We start from the raw sequence: 20,021 nt of genomic DNA on the forward strand, positions 1-20,021 counted from the left end.
AACATAACAGCTGTGGATGGAGACCTGAACCCCAATGCTGGGCCTTTTGCTTTCGAGCTTGCCAACCGACCCGCTGATGTTCGCCGCAACTGGACACTCACTCGTCTCAGTGGTATGACACATATCTGAATGGTATCATAAACCTTACCCATCTTATCACTCTTCCCAGAACTGTTGCCATTATTTAAAATAACAGAAGGACTGCATGATAGATCCTGCATTTCATCATGTTCTTGGTCTTTATTGTTGCACAAATGTGATGTTAACATTAACATGGGTAAGGTTCAAACCTATTTTTACTCTTCAAGCTTTTTCCCGTGTGCAGCATGAAGTATGTTTTGTAATTATTTGTCACCAAAATTTATTTACAAAAAAATTATCACCTTGGGAATAAATAATGTTAATGGAATGTCCATTCATTCATTCATTCATTTTCAGTAACTGCTTTTTCTTGGTCAGAGTAGCAGTGGTTTTCTAAGGCTATCCCTGGAGCAAGGCAGGAATACATCCATTCACACCCTCATTCACACTTCTGAGCAATGTAGCATAGCCAAGCCACCTACCAGCATGTTTTTGGGAAGGGGTAAAAATTGGGAGATCATGTGAAACTCCACACAGACAGTAACCCAAGCTCACAATCAAATCAGGACCCTGGAACTGTGAAACAGCAATGCTTCTCACTGCGCTCTTTAATGAAATTTAATTTTAAAAAGGTGCAAATTCCATTCTTTACTTTTATGTTTGCTTAAACACATATGTTGTAATAGATATGTGGTATAATAACATAAATAAACTACACTAATACATTTAATTTAATTATTATTCAAGCTCATGGTGTGGTTGTGGCTGTTTCTGACTTAGGTGACTATGTCCAGTTGAGCCTGAAAATCGGGCACCTCCAGAGCGGAATCTACGAGGTTCCCATCATCATCACAGACTCTGGAAACCTGCCGATGGCAAACACATCACACCTGCACGTGAAGGTGTGCCAGTGTGATCACCATGGAGACTGTGTGGATATGGAGCGCATTATGGCTGCCGGTTTGGGTACTGGAGCCATCATTGCCATCCTCATCTGCATCATCATCCTGCTGGGTGAGTTATTCCCTGTCGTATATATGCACAAAACGCAATATGTCTTAAATGTTTATGCTTTAGGGAATGAGGAACTAGAATGGGAGTTTTATCACCAATGAGACTTCCTTTATGCTAAAGGCTACGCATGGCTCATTTTGTACTGTGTTCTTTCTCTGTATTTGCCTATGCACATGCTCTTTGTGTAGTGCTAGTGCTGATGTTCGTGATGTGGATGAAGAGGAGAGATAAGGAGCGGCAGGCGAAGCAGCTGCTGATCGACCCGGAGGACGATGTGCGAGACAACATCCTCAAATACGACGAGGAAGGCGGAGGAGAGGAAGACCAGGTACAAACACGGTGCTGATTTTTGGAAACACACAGTTTAGCTAAAACTCTGATAAATCAGGGATAAAATTAACTCATGTTTAAGGTCTTTGATTTTCTGTAAAGCTGCTTTGCGACAATGTCTGTTGTTAAAAGCGCTATGCAAATAAGCTTGACTAAAAAAGTGATGTGCCATATTCACTGCTGTGGGTCCAATGTGCAGCACTCTGTAGGTGCAAATACTTCTGAAATAGCAGAACATTCAGATGGTATCTACACCTAGGGGCATGGAAAACTACCAAAGAAAGCTGTCACTCTCTCTTCCTTGTCTTTTCCTCACCATCGTGTGTGTGTGTGTGTGTGTGTGGGCAGGATTATGATCTGAGTCAGCTGCAACAGCCAGACACTCTGGAGCATGACCTGGTGAAGCCAGTTGGAATCCGCCGGCTGGATGAACGCCCGCTGCATCCGGAGCCCAGCTACCCACTTCGTTCTGCTGCTCCACACCCTGGAGACATCGGAGACTTCATCCATGAGGTTTGTGTGTGTGTGTGCGCACATGCATGCACGTGTGTGTGTGTGTGTACGCAGATGTGTTCTGTCTCGCCATATAAACTGCTGGATGGCACCAGTGATAAGAGCTAATGGTGATTGATTGGCTAATTGGACCTCAATCCTATTAGTTTAGATGGACATTAGTCTGGCTTAGGTATTCAGTATCATCCTCAGTGGTCTGTGTGAGTATGTTCACACACACACACACACACACACACATACACACACACACACACACACACACACACACACACACAGAGGGACCAAGAAAAAGAGATCCTGCAGTAAATTACACTCACTGTTCACTTTATTAGGTACACCCATAGGCCTGGTGTTTTATGCAGTTATCTAATCAGCCAATTCCTTGACAGCAGCACAATGAATAAAATAATGCAGATACAAATCAAGAGCTTCAGTTAATGTTCACTTCAAACATCAGCATGAGAAAAATTGTGATCTCTGTGACTTTCACTGTGGCATGAGTGTTGGTGCCAGATGGACTGGGTTGAGTATTTGAGAAACTGCTGATCTCCTGGGGTTTTCACACACAACAATCTCTAGAGTTTAGACAGAATGGTGTGAAAAACAAAAAACATTGAGTGAGTGACAGTTCTGTGGGTGGAAATGCCTTGTTGATAGAGAAGTCAGAGGAAAGTGGCCAGATAGGTTCGAGCTGCCGGGAAGGATGTAGTAACTCGTAGCAACTCTTTACAACCGTGGTGATCAGAAAAGCATCTCAGCATGCAATAGCAGAAGACCACATTGGGTTCCACTCCTGCCAGCCAAGAACAGGAATCTTAGGATCAAGAACAAGTTGCTATTAAAGTGGCCAGTGAGTGTATATTAGGAGCCCAGTAGGGAAGAGTGAGAAAATCTTTGAAAGTGGAAATTAATTAAATATCACACATGAGCTTAAATAGTGGTGCAGTGGTTAGCATTGTCCCCTCACAGCAAGCAATTTCTGGGTTTGAACCTTTCTGTGTGGAGTTTGCTTGTTCTCTTCATACCTGTGTGAGTTTCCTCCTGGTGCTCTAGTTTCCTCCAAAGACATGCAGGTTAGGTCAACTGGCTACTCTAAATTGCCCAAAGGTGTGAATGTGAACGGCTGTCTGTCTCTCTGTCTTAGCTCTGTGATAGACTGGTGACCTGTCCAGGGTGTATGCCGCCTTTTACCCATTGTCAGCAGGGATTGGCTCCAGCTCATGCATGACCTGTAATGGATAACTGATTTAGAGAATGAATGAATTAAGGATATTAGCTTAAGTAAGAGCACTTAAGCAGGTACTCCTCTATTTAAGCTGAGTAGAAATATATCTGCTGGCTGACACTATGGTATTTTTCCTCAAGTGTATTCCTGTACTACTATTTCGACTACATGCTCTCACTGTGCAGTATTAAACCAGTATTTTGCAGATCAGCTTGTGATTGTAACCCTGCATAATGATATTCTGTTTGCACTACAGAATGTTATGTGAGCTTGGTGTGTAGGTTACTGCCTAATAACTGATACCCAGTATCCATAATAATTGATACAACTGTGTCTTAACATCAGGCATCGTCAGTCATACATTTCAGAAGTAGTCTCACAGACACTGTAATGTTTTTGTACTACTTGAACAGAGGCAAAGGAAACGCTTCATCATCACAGTTCTCATAATCAAGCAGTTGCAAGGCCTAGTGTGAGGATACCTAGCAGATTATTATGCCGCTTTTCCACAACTGCTGTCATCTTCTCTTTTCCATGATTCTCTTTTTATCTACTTCTCTCCATTCCTCTCCACTGCTCTCAATTTCTCTTCTCCTCTCCACTCTTTTTATTGCTCTTTCCATCCTACTTCCCCCTCCTTTTCTGACCACAGCTGTCCTTTACCATCTTCCGTTACTCATTTTCCTCCCAAGGCTACAACACTTGAGTGCCCTGCAATATGTTCATGCAGCACATAAGATATTTTTGGATGGCACTCCGCTATGAATATTTTAGAAAATTGTCATGTAAGAGGATCATTTTCTAATATTCTGGAAAACTGCACATCTCTCTTCTTTCTTCTTCAGGGTCTGAAGGCAGCCGATACAGACCCCACGGCTCCTCCGTATGACTCTTTGCTGGTGTTTGACTATGAGGGCAGCGGCTCCACTGCCGGCTCACTCAGCTCACTGCACTCATCTAGCTCTGGAGGCGAGCAGGACTACGACTACCTCAATGAATGGGGACCACGGTTTCGCAAACTAGCCGACATGTACGGCGGAAATGACGACTAAAGCACCCAGGCGTTACAGAAAAAAAATTTAAATAGAAAATTTAAAAAAAGTGGCACTTTTTTAAAACATGGGACACAGGACAGTGTGTAAAATTAGAAAGAAGAATATTTCCCCAATGAGAAAATGAGACAGAGGGGAAGGAAGATCACCATGGCAACACTACTGGCTCCTTCCAGGCTTTGTGCCAAAGCCAAAGAGCACAAGGTGATGGAATCTGGACTCCATCTCTGGATCAGGCCAGTTTGTTGCCCAAGACTGCAGGACCATCGGTGCAAAAAATGAACAACACTGAAGGAATGCTCAAAGAACATTGAACCGAATGCTCAGTTACACTTGAATCTCACAGTACAGAAGCACTGGGATATTATGTGCCTTTTTGTACATTTTTTGATTGATTGGTTTCAATTCATTTGCTTTATTGGCTCTGAGTTTTGGAGTAGTTCTGTTGTGAGCCTGTTTATAGAATACGGTTATGCTTCAACACACTTCTGTTTGTACATCATAGCATGGCGCTGTTAGACGCCATCACGCCTTGCCCTGAAGTAAAAATGAGACTGAGAGAACAGCATTGTACAGTATGCTAGAAATTAGATGTCAAGTTTCATGTCATTGTTTCTATTTTCTCTCTCTCTTTTTTTTCACCAAAAGTTTAACTTATGCAGACAGTGCAAAGGGGAAACCCTCATCGTTGTTTAGTAGCAAAATTTTTTTGTTAGGATAAATTCCTCATTTTTATTTATTTTTTATTTTTTTATGTGACATCTTGTCTCACAAATAAAACTTATTTTTTGTTCGATCTCCATCTGCCTTAGTCAACCTATGGTATTCTTAATTTTTTTTTTTTTTACTACACTGTAAATTAAATGGTGTGTACATAGTCCCCTCCCCCGTTTTTTTTTTTTTTTTTGATGTAGTCTATGAAGAAGTACAAGGAGTGTGAAAGAGTTGTATATGTATAAGTTGACTACAGACAAAAAGCTTTTTTGCATGTTTTTATCTTTTAAGTATAAAAAGGAATTTCTAAAATTGATTTACCCACAAAAAACATGTCTAAATGTCTATCATTGGAGAGACACAACACCAGTGAGGCAGCAGTTTTATCCGGATACATGTACACAACCCTCTCCTCTGCCTGTTCAGGCTTTATGTGCCAGCATAAAGTAATTAGATGTAATTTTGTAAATGTCTTTGGCTGACTTTCCTCTAAATTCTTTCATTCCAGCAATCCACTGATATACATTATACAGATTGGTGAAATCATGTCTTCTATGGTAAATGGTTTGAGTCAAGTTTTCAGAGATTTATGCCTGAGTAATCGATGAATATGGAGATGGAGAAATTTTGGGAATCACTGCTGCTGTCTCTCCATTTAAAAAAACAAACGAAAAAAAAAAACTAAAGTGTGTGTGTGTGTGTGTGTGTATATATGTGTGTGTGCGTGTGTGTGTGTGTTGATTACAAGCTGTAGTCACAGAAGGGCCAAGCAGTATGGAGGTAATTACCTGTCAAAAGTAATTAGAACTGAATGTAGTGCCAAAATAGTTTTTTTTTTTTTTTAATGAATTGCAAGTCTGTAGTAAATTTTGTAAATCTATAACTTGTACCATTTGAGAAGCCTTTTTATGCACCCATTTCTTACAACATATTTTATATCCATAGCATGTTTAGTTTCAGCACCGCCCTCTCAGGTCTCTGGAGCTATGCGCTTGGATTAAAATACAGTACAGTCAAATGTTTCATTTAAAACCTCTCAAGTTTCACATGATTGCATGCTTTAATAGCATAACCTGATTTTCTTGTAAATGTAGCATGAAAGACTTCCTTAATTATGATTTCATAATTGCAAAATACAAAACGGTTATAGGTTTACAGATCTGACTATGGATTTGTGTTTCATCATTACATTTCCATACTATTTGACAGGAAACTCCATAGAGCAGCCCTTGTCTATAGGACCAGTGTGTGTAGTTGTACAATACACACTCAGGTGACTGATGGTAAGAAGTTGATCAACAGCTGCTGAGTGATTGGCAGCTATGAAAGAGTTCAGTGAGCTTGTTTACTGTTACTTGTTGATGTTATGAACCATTGCTGCCCATCTGGCCAATAAAAGTTTAATTTTTCGAAATAGTGTCAGTACTCTTGCCTTTTTTTTTAATTAGCGAGTGAGCTCTAAATGCCTTTTTTGAATTATTTTCATCATTTGCCTCTTACATTGTTTTATTATATGTGAACACAGTGGCAATATTATGCTAAGCTTGTATTAACAACATCCTGCAGATAAATAATAGTTGGTCTTATTTGCACATATTTGCAGCTGTTTCACAAGAACCTAAAAAGGAAAAATAAAGCACGTCATCTAATATTCTTAATTATTTATAATTATTCCTGTTTGTATCCCACTCACAGTCCATCTAGTCATTTAGGCAAATTATTGTATGCCAGTGGCTTTAGCTATTTAATTAGTGAGCGTGTGTGTCCATGCATCCTACATGATACAGTGGAAAAAATGAGCACACAAACACACAATCTTGTATCTTTGTGGGGACATTCATTGACATAATGCATTCCCTAGCCCCTTACCCTAACTCTCACAACTAAATGCCTAACCCCAACTCTGATCCTAACCTAACATCCATCATCACCGCTTATCCCGTGCAGGGTCACGGGCAAGCTGGAGCCTATCCCAGCTGACTATGGCCGAGAGGCAGGGTACACCCTGGACAAGCTGCCAGGTCATCACAGGTTCTGACACATAGAGACAAATAACAATTCACAGTCACACCTACAGTCAATTTAGAGCCACCAATTAACCTAACCTGCCTGAACTGTGGGGGAAACCAGAGCACCCAGAGGAAACTCAACACAGACACAGAGAGAACATACAAACTTCACACAGAAAGGTCCCCATACCTTCTTGCTGTGAGGCGCTAGTGCTAACCACTACACCACCGTGCCACCCCTGAACCTGAAGTCTTTACCCTCAAACAACCTTTTGATGAAGTGAGGGCCAGCCAAAATGTCCTCACTTCCCAAAAATGTCCTAACTCTGTTGGTAAAAAAGCATATTCCAGTCCTCAATATCTAGCAAGTACACACACACACACACACACACACACATTTTCTATGACTCCCAATCACGCCTCTAGAAGCTGTCATTGGTCTGTCACTCTCTTTTCTTCTTCTTTTCAGCCTTTCTAGGAATTGGGATTATTGTGCCAACATCAAAGCGCTGCCTCCTTCTGTCCCTATGCTTGTGAGAGACTGAGCGAGTGACAGTGTGCAAAGGCATCAGCCCAGGCTTGATGCTGCAGCTCATATAAATCAGGCAGAATGAGTAGCTCTCCTTCTGCATCTGTCCTGCCCTTGTGCCTGCGACATACCCTCTATAGGTTTTCTATATTTTATAGGCCATTTCATATTTGTGCCACTTTCTGCCTCTCTTCTCTCTTTGTGCTTGCTTTCATTAAAATCTCAGCTGTTCATTGGTGCTCTCATCTCCTTGTTAGGCGAGAGCAGTGTGCACGTGAGTGTACGTGTTTAGAGAGTGAGTCAGTTGGAGTCTCAGAGGCTAAAAATAAGCCATGCTCTGCTGGCTTGAGGATGAAGATGACATTGATCAACTACTGATACAGGGATAGGAGATTTCTCTCTCTCTCTCTCTCTCCCCTCTGTGGTCTCCCCCCCAACCATGCCCTGGTTATGTAGGCCAGATTTCAGTAGCTCCACTGTGGTGTGTGTGTGTGTGTGTGTGTGTGTGTGTGTGTGTGTGTGTGTGTGTGTGTGTGTGTAAGACTTTCAAGTCAAATTTTCATTGAAGTGTTATCTCACACATCACTGATTGCGCTGTGTCTCTGTTGCACTAACAGTATTACAAGCTAACAGCTAAATGCTCTAGATGTCTGCAAGCAAAATAAGACACATTCACAGCACCCCATTACAATCATCCATTGCACCTCTAATGACTTTAATCCAGGCCCATCTTCTATCTCACTGAGCCCCTCATATATGGCTGTAGGGAATGGAGATTGAATTTGTTTGCTGGTTCAAGATCCCTATACTTGTGACTGTATTTGAAAAGGAAGCATTTCTACTAATTCTAATTTAAGACTACACATTGGGTCCTTGCAGTGCTCTTATGTGGTCCTGCAGGGTGTTGTTGTTGTTGGTGGTGGTGGTGTTTTTTAGATACCAAAACTCTCTCAGCTCAAGCCAATTATTTGGACAGGAATTTTCCCAATAACTTGAAAGTTGTGTTTGCTAACACTGAGTCTTTTAAATAAATTCCATCTACTCAAACTGAGCATCACTTCGGGAACAGTGGTTCTACTTGATTACAATTTCTCAGCACACTTTTCAGCCCCATGTTTGACTCTGTGATCATAATGCAAAGACAAATCTAATGTAGTAGCACGTACAGTATTCTTGATATTTCTGAAAGTGGTGTAATTGTTAATAAAGTTTGGGATATTCAATCACATCAACATTTTGTCCTACTTCAGCCACTCAGCACAAAATTCTACTTCAGTATTTTAGTTAGGTATTTTTTAATGAGTTTTTTGTTTTCCTTTTTTTTTTTTTTTAACTCTCTTGCCAGATCTTTGTGCATGAGCACTCTAGGAAATGGTGTATATTTGGCACCATGTATATGATGGCAATCAATTTGGCATTTAATTTGTTTTGTTAGACTATATAATGTTACTTGCATAGCCAACATGTATTCTAAGTATTCTTATTTCTTATTCAGTCTGTTTTATGAAAGATCTTGTCAATTTATTTTCATGATTTAGCTTCTTGATTTTAGCTATAGCTTCTGTGGTGAATTTATCACTGACTCCACTTTAGAGATTTCTGAATTTCTGATTTTAGTTGGACGAGACTGTCATGTCATGGCATCCAACTACACTACCCAGAATACAATGCAGCCTATAAACATGGCCGTGGACTATGACACCCAACAACCACAGAGACTGATCACACACTTGAACCCAATCACTCAATGACAGCCACACAGTATATAAAGACTCACACCAACTACTCATTGTGAAGGATATGCTCTGATACCATTTGATATCAAGTAATCTGTGGTTGGTAGAAGAGAGCAACTGGACTTGCTTGAAAAGTCTTGAAGACGTTTTGCCTCTCGTCCGAAAGGCATCATCAGTTCTGTCTGTCTAATAGGGAGTATCAAGTATTTATCCTCTCATGGATCATAATAGAATCCAAATCAGAATGCTGATGGCTGCATTGAAGGTGGCTGATAGATGTCATAGACACCCACCTCTGTTCAGTGATAGTCGTTCCAGGCTGACAAAATTGAACGATCCTCTCTGGCTAAGATGTCTGCCAGTTTTCTGGAAGTCCTCTCATACTCCCGCACTAGTCGAAGGGTACTCATCCCAAAGTGTGTAGAAACATATCTTGCCTTTCGGACGAGAGGCGAAACGTCTTCAAGACTTTTCAAGCAAGTCCAGTTGCTCTCTTCTACCAACCACAGATTACTATGTACCTGGACGACTGAGTATCTTCACAGATATATTTGATATCAAGCTTTTCCATTGTCATAGTCTATCAGGTTTTCTGATCCTGTTTTGGTTTTCATGTTTTTGCCTTGCCTAGTTCATGCTGTTTGTTCATTGCCTGACCATTGCTTTTTTTCTTGACCACACTCTTGTCTCATGTTTTGGATTATCCTGTAAGTTTGTTAAATAAAGCTATTGTTTGCTTGTGTCTGCATCCATATCTGCCACCTGCCAGGGACTATTTGGTAGAGCTTATATTAAGCCTACTGAAGTACTAACCTGAATTAAAGCTAAAACAGAATTAAAACTTTTCCCAAATCACAGAAAATATTGTGACTGGTTTCATGCTTTAAAGCCAAACAAAACCCAAAAAATAAACTCCATTTGCTGATCATGGCAAGTGTCCTGATGTGCCCCCCACATGTTTTAATTAAAACTAAAACTTTATAACAATTTATCCATTTTAAAAGTTGTGGTATTGCTAAAAATAGGCTTACCTGGGCATGGACATATGCACTGAAACCAGATATCCACTTGTGACATAGCTTGCAGACTAGCACACCATTTGACGTAGTAACACAGAGCCATCAACTCACAAATTTTCCATAACTTTTTTGTAGTTTTGTTGTGCAATCATAGAAAGTGTTCCTGAACAAAAAGCAATTCAACCGTATATGTTTCAACCAGAATATGAGCCCGAGGAAGAAGAAAGAAACAGCAAAAATGATTCCAATGATACCAGAAGCAATTAAATGCACCCATTTTGCCACTTGCGCCTTCAAAGTAATATCCTTTGTAGGATTGGGGATGGCAAAAAACAATTTCCCTTTATGACGTTTGGGCTTATTTTTACATCCGAACGCTTGACACTTGGGCATCGTCAGGGTTGTTTACAACTATTTAGGAGCAACGCATCCATGAAGTTTAAGCCTAGGCAAGTCATGTGGTGTAAGTTACATCACGATCTCAGATTTTCTCGCATACTTTGCACTCAGAGCACGATATTTGAACCTCAGAGGAAGTAAGATAGCAGTGTCCAGAGAAGTTTTATTTTAAAAGAAAATCAATCTGTACACAGTATATGAGTACAAATATGAACAAATGAATAATCAAACATGTCTTTTATGGATATAATTTGTCAGTACAAAGGAATTTATTGCTGGAATTTGTCTGGCTTTAATGTAATGGTTTTAATATAATCACGCAATGGCATCCCATTCAGGGAGTGTCCCTGCCTTGTGCCCAGTGTTCCCAGGTTAGGCTCCAGATCTGCTGCAACCCTGACTGGGATAAAGCAATGACTGAAGATTACTGACTAAATGAATATAGAAATTGGATTACAACAGGAAAATATGGCTCATTCCCAACCAAATGACGATACCCAGAAGTTATACAAATGGATGACGTCTATCAGAACTGCACATAAAGACTGAAAGCTACGAAGCAACATTTAGAACTACAAATGACTTCTCTGTGCTCTGTAATGGGTTTCTACAAAAGGATTTTAATTACTTCCACCAAAAGAAAAAAAAGTTAAAAGCATTGCTTCAAATTGTATGGTTTATGAAACAAAGGCTGGTAGTGATATTTTAGTATAGCAAATGGAGAAGGCTGAAGTATACATTTTATAAAACCCCAAATCAGAAAAGTTGGAACAGCATGGAAAATGCAAATGAAAAAAGAAAGCAATTTTCTAAATTTACTTTCACTTGTATATCTTTACAGACAGTATGAACCTAATTCATTATCTTGTCTGGTCAACTTCATTTCATTTGTTAATATACATCCAGTCCTATGTTTCAGGCCTGCAACACTTTCCAACAAAAGTTAGGATGGGGAAATGTACAGCTAGTAATGAGGTAAAGCAATTAAATAATGATATGATTTGACACAGATGATGTCAGCAGGTGATTGTAATCATGAATTGGTACAAAATCAGTATCCAGGAAAGGCCTAGTCTTTGAGGAGCAAAGATTGTCAAGAAGGATCTCCAAATTGTCAATAAATGCATGAGAAAATTATTGAAATGATTAAAAACAATGTTCTTCAAAGAAAGATTGGAAGGGATTTGGATATTTCACCTTCTATGGTGCATAATATCAGTAAACAGTTCAAGGAATCTGAAGGAATTTCAGTGCATAAGGGCAAGGGTGCAAGCCTAAGGCAAACACCTGTGATTGCCGATCACTCAGATGGCACTGTAACCATCATTCATTTATAGCTGATATAACCACATGGACTCAGGATTACTTTGGCAAACCTTTGTCAAGCACTACAATACGTAGTTACATTCACAAATGCCAGTTAAGACTTTACTGTGTAAAAAGGAAGCCTTATGTTAACTGTGTCTAGAAGCACCGTCGACCCATCTGGGCTCAGAGGCATCTGAGATGGACCATTATACAGTGGAAATGTGTATTGTGGTCAGACGAATCAGTATTTCAGGTCTTTTTTGGAAGAAATGGATGCTGTGTGCTCCAGCCCAAAGACAAAAAGGACCATCCAGGGTGTTACTAGCAATAAGTCCAAAAGCCAGGGTCTGTCATGGTATGGGGCTATATCAGTGCCCTTGGCAAAGCTAACTTGCACTTCTGTGATGGCAGCATTAATGCAAAAAATTACATTGAGATCTTGGAGCAGCATATACTGCCTTCAAGATGACATCTTTTCCAGGGATATTTCAATAAGTCAATGCAAAACCACATTCTGCACACATTACAAAAGCATGGCTGTAGAAGAAGAGGGTGTGGGTGCTAGACTGGCCTGTCCCCAATAGAGAATGTGTGGCGAATTTTGAAACAAAAAATGCGGCAATGATAACACTGTACTGTTGCACACCTTAAGACCTGTTTGCAGGAAGAATGGAACAAAATAACACACGAAACATTTCATTACTTGATGTCTTCAGTCCTTAAACATCTTTTAAATGTTGTGAGAAGGAACGGCAACATTATAAAGTAGTAAATGCTTTACCATCCCAACTTTTTTAAAAATGTGTTGTAAGAATCAAAATTTAAATGTGCTTATTTTGAAGAAAAAACAAACAAACGAGCAAAAACATGAGGGTAAAACATCAAATAATGTGCTCTTGTATTGCTTTGAATGCAATACAGGTCAAAAATTATTTACAAATCATTGTTTTCAGTTTCCACATACCATCTCAACTTTTTAAGAAGAAGAAGCCTTTATTTGTCACATGCACACTCAAGCACAGAGTGAAATTCATCCTCTGCTTTTAACCCATCTGAAGCAGTGAACACACACACACACACTGTATCCAGAGCAGTGGGCAGCCATACTATAGCGCCTGGGGAGCAGTTAGGGATTAGGTACCTTGCTCAAGGGGACTTCAGCCCTTCCACCCCATGTCTTTGAACTGTGGGGGAAACTAGAGCAACCGGAGGAAACCCATGCAGACACGGAGAGAACATGCAAACTCCATACAGAAAGGCCCATGCTGGTCGCTGGGCTCGAACCCAGAATCTTCTTGCTGTGAGATGACAGTGCTAACCACTGCACCACCATGCCGCCAACACAGCACATGGAAATGTACCTTTGAGCAACACAGTAGCAAATTTCAGTTGATTTCAAAGTCACATACATACATGTGTTCCCTTACCCTCTTCATCATCTTCCTTGCTATAATATCATGATATCTATCTCTCTGCATTGCACTAGTATCTGAGTCTGTCATGCATAAATAGCAGGACTGGAACATTAGCAGTGTGCATGGTTTGCCTATCATCCTTCACTGAGTGTCTGCTTCTGAATCTTTAAACCATTACATAGCTGAGCTTTCTCAGCAGGCACTTTCTCCGTGTTATCTCTCAACCCCCTCCAGTTGGAGGTAATATTAAAGTGAGGACATGAATCCTCTGTTTAATGCTCCTCCTATATCTATCTGGTGGAAGCACAAGCATGTTATCTCGACTCTAGCAGCATTCTACCATTTAATCACTTTCCTTAAACAGAATGAGACAGTAGGGGAAAACACGTGCGCCATAACATATATGTAAAATATGAAGCACCTTAAATACTATCCAAGCAGTCAAATATCCCTTTTAATTAGCATGAATTGATCATTTTCATTTTTCATTTAATTTGCTCTCCATTGCTCTAACTCTATCTATTGTTACTGGCCTTGACATTTTTTTTCATAATCTGTTTGGGAGCTTTGAAAGCTAAGGATTGAGTGTGAATTCATCTTCTCTCTTTTCCCAGAATCCCAGAGGACAGTCAGAGACAAAGCTTTATTCACTCCTCTACATGGCCAGTATTAGGCCTGCTCTCCAGCTCTCCACTGAAAAATTACAATAAAACCACAGATTACCTGTGTCACTCATTTGTTTTTGTTTATCCTGCCATTTTACAGTGTCCTTCACATTTATTAGCACCCCTTGTAAAGGTTAGTAAAAATGATTAGAAAAAAACCCTCCTTTTGTTGAAGTAGCTTCATCTCAGACTGAAAAAAGAGAAAATCCAATTGAAATAAATTTATTCAGAGAAAAACAAATCCCTCATCAATAAATAATTATTTTCAATAAAAACACATGCCACTATTATTGGCACCCCTGGAAATTACAGTGAACACAATGTAACTGAAACATGTTTCCTATTTAAATTGTACATTTTTGACTTGATTGGAGTGTGTAGAAACTTTCAAGCTGTAATCCATGACTTCCTGAGGTACAAACATGAGGTGACACAGAGGACAAAATCCCTTAGTCATCCATCAACAAGGAAAAGATAAGAGAACACACAAACCAAATGAGGGAGAAGTGTGTTGACCTTCATAAGTCGGGGAATGGTTATTCAAAAAGATAGCTACTCACCTGAAAATGTCCATTTCTACAGTTATGGCAATAATAATAATAATAATAATAATAATAATAATAATAATAATAATAATAACGTGGACACAAACTGCAACTGATACAAATTTGCCTAGAAGCAGACCCTAGTTTATTTTGCCCCCACATACAGTGAGGAGGATGGTAAGAGAGGCTAAAATAATAATAATAATAATAATAATAATAATAATAATAATAATAATAATAATTTAAAAAAACACCCAAGGAATACTGTTTGTGAATTACCAGAAAAAGTAAACTCTTGGGGTTTCCAAGTTTCCAAAACCACCATCAGATACCATTTCCATTCCAACAGATTATTTGGAAGGAACACCAGAAAAAGCTTTTTTGTTAGTTAACCACAAATGTAAGCACCTGGAGTTTGTAAAACGTTACTACAACTTTGACTGAAACTGTGTTCTATGGTCTGATGAAACAAAAATGGAGCTTTTTTGGCAATAAACACTCAAGGTGGGTTTGGTGTAAAAAATAAGAATGGCTATAATGAAAAAAAAAAAAAAACCCTATCCCAACTGTAAAATATGGAAGTTCTGTGATGTTTGGTGGCTGTTTTTCTTCCAAAGGCCCTGGAAAACTTGTTAGGGTACATGGCATCATGGACTCTATGAAATATCAGGACACTTTAAATCCAAATCTGGCTGCCTCTGTCAGGAACCTAAAATTGGGTGGTCATTGGACCTTCCAGCAAGACAATGATCCAAAGCATATGTCCAAATCAACACAAAAATGGTTAGCTGACCATAGAATCATGCTTCTTCCATATCCATCTCAGTCCCCTGACCTGAACCTCAGTGAAAACCTGTGGAGTGAGCTGAAGAGGAGAGAGCACACAAGGACCCTTGATGATCTGGAGAGATTCTCATCTCATCTCGTCATCTCTAGCCGCTTTATCCTGTTCTACAGGGTCGCAGGCAAGCTGGAGCCTATCCCAGCTGACTACAGGCGAAAGGCGGGGTACACCCTGGACAAGTCGCCAGGTCATCACAGGGCTGACACATAGACACAACCATTCACACTCACACCTACGGTCAATTTAGAGTCACCAGTTAACCTAACCTGCATGTCTTTGGACTGTGGGGGAAACCGGAGCACCCGGAGGAAACCCACGCAGACACGGGGAGAACATGCAAACTCCGCACAGAAAGGCCCTCGCCGGCCACGGGGCTCGAACCCGGACCTTCTTGCTGTGAGGTGACAGCGCTAACCACTACACCACCGTGCCGCCCGGAGAGATTCTGTAAAGAGGAATGGTCTCAAATGTCCTGCTCTGTATTCTCCAACATTGTAAAATGTTATAGGGAAGACTCAGTGCTGTTTTACAGGCAAATGGAGGTTGTCCAAAGTATTAAATGCAGAGTTGCCAATAATAGTGGCATGTGTTTTTGTTGAAAATAAAATTAACAAAAACATTTTTTGTTCAAAAATTTCTTGATGAGGGATTTGTTTTTCTCTGAATAAATTTATTTCAAGTAAAAGTTGGATTTTTCTCATTTGTTCAGTGTGAGATTACGCTACTTTACAAAAAGGTAGAATTTTTCTAACCCGTTTTGCTAATATTTACAAGGGATTCCAATAATTGTGGAAGGAACTGTATGTCACATTTCAAAGTCAATTTTGTGTGTGTGAGAGACAGAGAGAGAAAGAGTTGACAGGAGATTATTTTACTGCCAGAAGTCAAGACCACAATAACAGTTTAAGCAGTAAGCAGGATTCCATTAGCTTTCTCATCTAGATTTCTTTTGTTTTAATAAAATACCCATCCTCACCTCAATCCACCCCATTCATGCATAGTTTTATATTTATTTCTCACTGAAACTTTAATTGAATGCTTGCTGTCCTGTTTGGAAACTATGTGCAAGTTCATTCTGTTTACTCACATATTTGACGTACAGCAGATCATATTCAGCCATAAGCCAAGAAAATTTTATTTTATCAAAATAAGTTTTTCACCATGTCACATGATTGGATGAGAGACACAATGATGGACAGATGGAAGTGGAAGAGTTTTATTAAAAGCAAGCTGGCAAACAGTTCCAAAACATGAGGCAAAGAGAATAAATGGAAACAGGCAGAGTTCAGGCGATTAGCAAACAGTAAAATCTAGGCAAGGTGATCGGGAAAACAGAAAACACAGTCGAAGCCACAGTAGCAAAACAGTAATCAAATCTTGGTAACATCAGATATAAGGAACAGATCATATACTTTGCAAAGTCTGTGTGAGGACAGTCCTTATATGTGCGAGCTGTGATTAGACTCTGATCAGGAACAGGTGCATGGCAATTATTCCTTATGAGATTGAGCATCGCACTGTATGCAAGCTGCAGTCTGAGGCACTCCACTGCTCACTCCAAATGCCAACATGCACAGATGTGACACACTGCAAATGAAAGCTCCACTGCATCAGATTTTTACTGTTGCTAATGAAAAATGATAGATAGATAGATAGATAGATAGATAGATAGATAGATAGATAGATAGATAGATAGATAGATAGATAGATAGATAGATAGATAATGATTACTGAGTTGGGGGGACAGAATGTGTTTTTTTCTACTTCTGTAGCTCTAAAATTTTTATTATTGGTTTATTTATTCCTTTTGGCAGTACAAACTGAATTACAAAGAATGTCAGCAGGTAAGACATAAAGCAATTCCATGAAATATAATAATATAAAAGCAATATTAAATGGCCAAAAACAATCTTTAAATATTACAAATACAAGAAATATTGTATGGAGAATATCAAATCAGGTAATGATAGTCTACAATATATCTTAGTATCAACTATGCCCTATCAAGCAAACACTTTTGTTAACAGATGGTTAAATAATCATTAAAACGCTTAGTTCTAGCCACCACATTAACTACCCTAAAGTGCCCTGACCTAAAAATCTTGTAATGACTATTTACAGTTTGTTATTTTCATTGTGTCAGGGGTGTCAGGTCAGAATTGATCATACAGCAGGTCAGATCATTGCAATGTAATATTAGGTATTTAGATACAAATTCAGATTCCACTGTGACAGGCAAGAGTAGCCAGTCATTCAGGGTAGAGAAAATGTAAGTGTGAGAAAGTGTAAACAAACCAAACTGGAGTCTGTGATCACCTGTTCCCATAAAAAATATACTATTGGATTTTAGAAGCCTCAAACACTCATGAAGACCAATCAGATTTGGTAGTCAGTGTGGGACTTCACTCAGGTGAAAAGGAGCTGAGCAAAGTTGGAATGATGCAAATGGGCCAAAGCTAAATGCATACCCAGGTTGAATAAACCACTAATGACACCTAGAATTCAATTGAGAATAGGAAGCTGGAATGTGAGAACTATGCATTGTTCAGGAAGAGTGCTTTGAAAATCTCCTGAATAGAGAACCCCACAATGATCCAGTTAAAATGGCACACATCAAACTACCAGAGTAGATGAAAGAGATAAATACATCTCCACCAATCAAATTTTAAGTAAAGGAAGTGATTGAAAATCTAAAGAACTGGAAAAGTAGCAGGCGTTGGCTGAATATCACCAAAACTGCTGAAAGTTGACATTGATTTGGCTACCATGAAAATCTGAGATCATCAGCATAGTATGAGAAGAGGAAAAAACACACATAAAAAATGGATAAAATGTCTGATTTTGAACTTCCAAAGACTCTGAAAGAATGTAATAATTGGCCTGGAATTACAGTTCTGTCATAAACAAGATAATGGGAAGAATTATAAACAACAGAATATGCAGGGGAATGGATTCAAAACTTAGGAAAAAAACAGGTTGGATTCAGATGAGGCAGGAGCACCACTGTACAGACACTCACTCATATTAAGGAATATTATTAAACAGTCAATAGAGTAACAGTCTTCATTATATGTGAATTTCATAGATTTCAAAAAAGCATGTAACTCTGTCCACAGGGACAGCCTATGGCTTATTATGGTAGGCTATGGCATACCATTCAGAATTGTCAACATAGTGAAAACACTTTATGATGATTTCAAGTGTGATGTAATGAACAAAGTAAGAACAACAGAGGCTGCAACATCCATCCATTATCCGTAATTGCTTATCCTGTGTAGGGTCGTGGGCAAGCTGGAGTCTATCCCAGCTAACTATGGGCGAGAGGCAGGGTACACCCTGGACAAGTCGCCACAAGCTCCTTGGTGATTTCAATATCGATATATCCAAGGAAGATGGAACTAAACAAGACTTCATGAACACTATATATTCCTCCTCTTTCTTCCCCACCATCAATTGTTTTACACGAGTTACTAAGTCATCAAAAACGATCATTGATAATTTTATAACAAACATTCAAAATACTAAATTGGAAACAGGAGTTTTGCAGACTGACATTACAGACCATTTTCCCACTGTAATATTCTGGGGCTCAGGTAAGCGGTCCTCACCTCCAATCTCTAAAATAAAAAAAAAAAAATTGTAAATAAGAACTTTGCAACATCTTACTGTACACCTTCAAACCAAGTGCTGGGACACAGTTTACACCTGTAGTACACCCAATGAAGTATACGACAGTCTAATTAAGATTATTCAAGATTCTGTGAATATTACTATTCCTGAGAAGGCCGTCGTCAGGTGCAGTACTACCCTCCAGAGCCCCTGGATAACAAAGGAAATCCTAAAGTCTATTAAACAAAAATAATCTCTACAAATCCTACCTGAAAAATCCATCTAGCCTTAAAAAAGATAAATATATCTCTTACAAAAATAAACTTACACTTATAAGAAAAAGCAAAAGGCAACACTACACAGAGCTTTTACATGCTTCGAAGGGGGACTGTAAGGGGACGTGGAATGTGTTAAATGAAGTCTTGAACAGGAGACAAAAAGTCACTACGCTCCCAGATGTTGGTAACATCACTGCTAATTTAACACAGGATTTCAATGAGTATTTTACTTCAATAGGCCAAAACCTTTCCAAGAAAAATCAACCAACCTCAGGGAGTCACCTTTAAGCAGTTTCTCACTGGTAATTTCACTCATTCTTTTTACATGGCACCAACAAATACTACTGAACTCATAAAGATCATCTCTAACTTAAAGAGCTCACATACTGTTGGCGTTGATGGAATATGCAGTAAAATTGTAAAAGCTATAGCAGACATCATTGCAGAGCCACTGGCCCATTGCATTAATCTCTCCTTACTTACTGGGACTGTTCCCAAGATGTTAAAAATATCTAAGGTCATCCCAATTTTTAAATCGGGAGACAAAAATGACCTGAGTAATTATTGACCAATTTCTATTTTACCAGTCCTATCTAAAGTGATGGAGAAAGTTGTGTACAATAGATTAAGTGGCTACCTTGACATGTTGGATATTCTTGTTCCCTCCCAGTATGGCTTTAGGAAAAAGGAGTACAACATGTATGGCAATGATTGATTTAATCAAAAAAATAAATGA

The 20,021-nt window shown here is 39.2% G+C and overlaps 1 protein-coding gene across 2 annotated transcripts in view; it reads left to right on the forward strand.

Moving 5' to 3' along the window:
* The window catches only part of cdh2 (cadherin 2, type 1, N-cadherin (neuronal)), an 87,212-nt gene extending 82,305 nt beyond the window's left edge, over positions 1-4,907 (forward strand). For both annotated transcript variants that reach the window (XM_060916084.1, XM_060916085.1), the window contains 5 exons: positions 1-112; positions 862-1,095; positions 1,284-1,423; positions 1,774-1,938; positions 4,009-4,907. The exon at positions 1-112 is cut by the window's left edge and continues 122 nt beyond it. In XM_060916084.1, coding sequence (XP_060772067.1) covers positions 1-112; positions 862-1,095; positions 1,284-1,423; positions 1,774-1,938; positions 4,009-4,215 — 858 coding nt within the window. In that variant the 3' untranslated portion in view covers positions 4,216-4,907. The remainder of the gene's footprint in view (positions 113-861; positions 1,096-1,283; positions 1,424-1,773; positions 1,939-4,008) is intronic.
* The last annotated feature ends 15,114 nt before the right edge of the window (positions 4,908-20,021 follow it).

This window comes from Neoarius graeffei, chromosome 3 (genome assembly GCF_027579695.1).
Source record: "Neoarius graeffei isolate fNeoGra1 chromosome 3, fNeoGra1.pri, whole genome shotgun sequence".
Lineage (NCBI taxonomy): Eukaryota > Metazoa > Chordata > Actinopteri > Siluriformes > Ariidae > Neoarius > Neoarius graeffei.